This window comes from Limulus polyphemus, unplaced genomic scaffold (genome assembly GCF_000517525.1).
Source record: "Limulus polyphemus unplaced genomic scaffold, Limulus_polyphemus-2.1.2 Scaffold762, whole genome shotgun sequence".
NCBI classification, from domain to species: Eukaryota; Metazoa; Arthropoda; class Merostomata; order Xiphosura; family Limulidae; genus Limulus; species Limulus polyphemus.
In genome coordinates, this window is record NW_013666372.1 from 292,761 (window position 1) to 297,735 (window position 4,975).

The window sequence follows — 4,975 nt, forward strand, 5'->3', positions numbered from 1 at the left end:
GATATCTGCATTGACAGGTCGCTGTGGATTGAGGAGTTTGAAATGAATTACTCTTTTGATGTCCCATCAAATGCAAAGCATCACTTTGCGGATGGAATCCAGGTTTTGGGGTCGGAAGTGGTTTTTGTCTAGGACTGACCCATTGTTTTTGGCATTTAATATTCACATAGAGAATCCATATTTCATCAATGGCGACAATCCTGTCCAAAAATGGTTCATGTACATTATGCTCCAAAAGAGACAAAGCAACGTTCACACATTGGAAATGATGATCATTGGAGAGTTTGTGTGGCTCCCAAACACATTCTTTATGGAGTTTTCCCATATTCCTTAGATGTATATATATTGTTTCATGAAAGACAAGCAATTTCAGGGCCATTTCATGAGTGTGTGTTGCCTTTGGTTAGACTCAACAAGAGTCTTCAGAGCATCAATATCAATTACAACATGTCAGCCCCTGCCATCACAGTTTTTAAGGCTAAAGTTTCCTGAATGAAATTTGGTGAACCATCGTTGACACTTACAAACATTCAAAACATTTCCATAAACTTTGATATTCTTTCTGGCTACAGAGGTATTGTTTCCTTCTTGTATTCAAACAGCATTACATGCCGATTGTGTGTCTTGTCGTGTGCCATCACTATCAGGGATTAGAGTATACTCAACTCTACACATTACATAGGCTACACTAATGTGACATTTAGGCGGTTCGTGTAACTATTATATGTGATGTATGTTTTTTGGGAGGTAGTTAATGAAAGTGTTCCAAAACACGACATTAATTTCTTAATGATCTAATACAATTCCAAATACACATATTACCAAAAGTACTGGGACAGCACATTTAAAGCTAGAATTACAGAGTAGTATCAAGGTATGAGCCTGTTTTAGCTGATTTGCATTACATGCTTCAAAGAAATGTATGAGAATGGAGAAATGAACTGATCTCGTATATTTTGGAGTATTGACTGAGGGACAAAAGGGACAAATAAAACCATCACTACACTGAGGGGTGGTTTCCAAGGACAGCAACCTATTCCATCAAAAATGTTTGAGAATAAATGTTAGTATCAGAGACTAAGCCATGTTTAGTGCCAATGGTAAGAACACTCCCTACAAAAACAGGAGCCCAATAGCAAAATACAATATGCCCATTCTCAAGTTATGTTGTTCCAATAATTGTTAGTAATATATGTATATTACAACTTAGTAGTAACACAATTTCATGTGTTTTCACAAGAATTTTAGATGGAAGTTTCACAAAGCTGGTGGCATACAAGTCTCTCAGGCAGAAAAGCACAACTTCAAGAGGAAAACAGCTATATATAATTTGTGCATGTAATCGAGTGATCATATTGAAAGAAACTATTATTTTAACAAAAACTGAAGCAGAATTTCTGAAACTAAGTACTTTTCAAAAGCATAAATGATGGTAAAAGCAATTCCTGAATGTTTTGAATAAACCTATATACTTCAAACTATTTAACAGTGTTATACAACCAGTGATCTTCCATATAAATTATTTATTAGCCTTACAATGTCTTAAAAACAACCTAGGTTATCAAAATAGTTAATTGCAATTACATAACTCATCAATAAGTAGTAATCACTTTAAATACCTTTTTCTGCAACCAATTTTTGGACACACTTTTCATTAATACTTCCAATACCACCAGAAAACATGATAGGTTTCACCCACTCCCTTCGATGACCATCAGGAAGTTTCATTCCAAAAGACCTTGCAAAACCCAACAAAACAGGTTCCCCAAACTTGTTACCATAATCTGATGCTCCATTACTAGCTTCAACAATTATTTCCACAGGCAGGGCAAAGTTTCTAGGATATTCAAATGTTTCATCTTCCCAGGGAAGTTTGTAGCCTTGTTAACAATAGATAAAACATGATAATGAGTAGTGGAAACAAACACTACTATCTGTGGACTTCAGACAGAAAATAATAATTACTTAAATGAATAAATATATTGGCACACAAGCTGTATGAAAGCTTACATTCACATAGACATGATGTTTACTCACAATATCCTATTTTCACTAACCATTTTCTGTTTCAAAAATAATTTTTAACAAAAAAAGTATGATATTTCACTAATACCATACTGTTCAAGCTCTTAACCAAACATATTAAACTTGTATTCTATTAAAAGCTTTAGTTAAACCTATACATATAAGCAATTGTGTTTTTATGATATTAATTTCTAGTTTATACACGTTCTTCACAATTTATACTAGAAATATCAGCTGTTTTGAATGATAAATGTATCTGAAACAAAAGTGGTGTGTGTAGATAATAAACTTAAATACTTAGAAATATTCTAAATCTTTCAGTAATAATGATTTTAAAAAAAACTTTTGATAAAATAATAAAAAAAGTACACTATCTTCCCTTAGGCTTCTCTCCACAAACATCTTTTTCTGCATATGTCATGAGGTTTTAGTGTTACATTCAAAATTTAATTAAACTACTTTATTTTAATGGTATACCAATAAACATAGCATAAAAATGTAGCCAATAATCCATATCTTAATAGTATATACAAGTTTTTAAGTTCTTCCTTTTACAAGGCAATATCAAACAAAATCTAGAATTTCCCCTAATGTGAGAATTGGTACTCTTGGTCTATAGGCACCCCCTCTTCTCTAATGTATTTACCACCCCTCCAATAAGTATGAAATTTAACATCAATTACTCATTATAATATCCTCATCACTCAGGCAAAGCATACTTTTCATAGCCTTCAACCTTATTTGGTTATAGAGCCATGAAATAGACAATGAGACCCCTCTTGCCATGTCCACCTATCATATCCTCTATTTCAGAGATTGTCCATAGTTCTCTTTGGGATTCAATACTATATTATTTATATCCAATAGAAAGCAAAGGTTTTCATCTATCAAATGATGTATTATATTACGTTGTTTTCTAAGAGTATTGAGTAAAGAGTATTGTCAATTTTGCTTTTAGTTTGAGCTTGATTCCCACAGGAAACACAACAATGAGCTTAGATGAAGTTTTAACATCTTTTGTTGCATATTTAGTTAAATAAAAAATTATTTAGTGCAATGCTACCACTAGTATAAGAAAGTAGGGTTAAGTGTCATCGATAGTTGACAGCAAAAAAGAAGACTCGGGTAAGTACTTTATTTTTTGTTTTTCATGTGTATTCTTTATTTATTACTATAAAAGTAACTAAAATGTAAAAATAGAAAACTTTTTATGTTAGTTAAAGTTAGATTAGGTGAAATAAATAATAATAACAATGTAATAAAATTTTGTATGAGGTATGCTTAACATGAGCTGCACATTTGGCAAGTGATTTACAACTTATAATGTGCTTAGACAGGGTTCAAAAGGCAATAAAACAATAAAACTTAAGTATAAATAGATGTATACATTTATGAGATTAAAGCTATTTAGGATAGACAATGTAGTTTCATATTACAATTTGAAGTCATTCTAGAAAGAAAAAAGGGTAATTCAGATTTATTTCAATTTTCTTTGGTGGTTATGAGGTCAGTAAAGTTTATTAACCTTGTATGAAGTTAGGGTAGAGAAAATAACAGGTAAAATCTAAAGTTTTACTGAAAAAAGAACATTTGAAATTTATTTAGGGGGTTTTACAGATTATGCTCTGCCCCCACCGGTATCAAAATCCGGTTTCTAGCATAGTAAGTCTACAGACATGCCATTATGGAGCATCTTAAAGTGAAAATAACTTTTTGCTTGGACTAGTATATAGAAATACTATACATATATTCATGGACAAATCTTTATTAAAAAACTTCATTAAAAAAAAATCAGATTTTTTGTGTACACCAGACTTGTAATGTTTACTAAAAGTCTGCAAACTTTTGTGAAGATACACAAAGTGCAATAAAAGCTATAGTATGGAAACTATAATGAGTACAAAATGGACCTTGTAGCAAACCTAGCCTACAACCTCTTAATAGTGAAAGGTTTGTTTGTTGTTAAATGTACACAATGGACTATCTGTGCTATGCCCACCACAAGTACCAAAAACCCTACTTATATTATAAATGAAAGCACAAAACTTCTGTTTAGTAGAGACAACAAATGCATTAAATTATTGTGCTTTAATTTATACTTTTACCTCAAAATTTTGCCCATCTTTCTCTTTAGGTCTTAAAAAATATATCTAAAGTTCATTTTCAAAATTCCAAATTTACAGTCCAAAAATGTATATATAAAGTTAAACCTACCAGGAATATTGAGATTTCCAAAACAATATGAAGCTGTTCCAGCAATAACATGTGCACCTCGTCCTGCAGCATGAACATCTCTTATTCTGCCACCAGTGCCAGTAGCCGCTCCACTGAATGGAGCAACTCCTGCGGAAAATCAGCTTATTCATATACATTAAAGATCAAACGTATGTAACAAAGATCTTCTTCCCAAATTATAATTTCAATCACTAACTAGTTTTAATTCAATTTCATCTAGCAAAAACAGTACTGGAACTAAACTAGAAATTAATGAAGAAATAAATCAAACATGTAAAATATGTTCTAAAAAAAGATGTTTGTATAAGTGTATTGTAATACTTAAAAGCTTTTACTTTCAAACAATACAAAACAACACATTTATATTTTCAAATAAAAAAATTTAGAATATTATTATAATCTAGCTATTTTTACTGTAAGATGATAGAATTGATAGATACTTATTTTATTACAAGTAAAATCAAAACATGCCATACCACCTTACTAACTATTAGCTTACCAGTGGACAAGAAAATCTTATTAAACAACTGTAGACGTACATGCATAATCATGAACAATGATAGTGGTTCATAATAGGGATTGCAAGGAATTGCACAAAACCCTGGTAGAATGTTTGGGCAAAAAGCATCTTAAACAATAAAGATTCAGTTAAAAGAACACTTTAAAACCTATACTATTTACTGCTAAGGCTATACACATATAAAAATTCATATAA

General features: G+C 31.3%; 1 protein-coding gene across 8 annotated transcripts in view; it reads right to left on the reverse strand.

Moving 5' to 3' along the window:
• The window catches only part of LOC106460389 (phosphoribosylformylglycinamidine synthase-like), a 122,173-nt gene that overhangs the window by 68,219 nt on the left and 48,979 nt on the right, over positions 1-4,975 (reverse strand). For all 8 annotated transcript variants that reach the window (XR_002610757.1, XM_022387093.1, XM_013920079.2 and 5 more), the window contains 2 exons: positions 4,240-4,368; positions 1,620-1,880 (listed from right to left, as the gene is read on the reverse strand). Coding sequence is in view for 7 of the 8 variants with exons in the window: in XM_022387093.1 (XP_022242801.1) it covers positions 1,620-1,880; positions 4,240-4,368 (390 nt within the window). In the remaining variant the exon portion in view is untranslated. The remainder of the gene's footprint in view (positions 1-1,619; positions 1,881-4,239; positions 4,369-4,975) is intronic.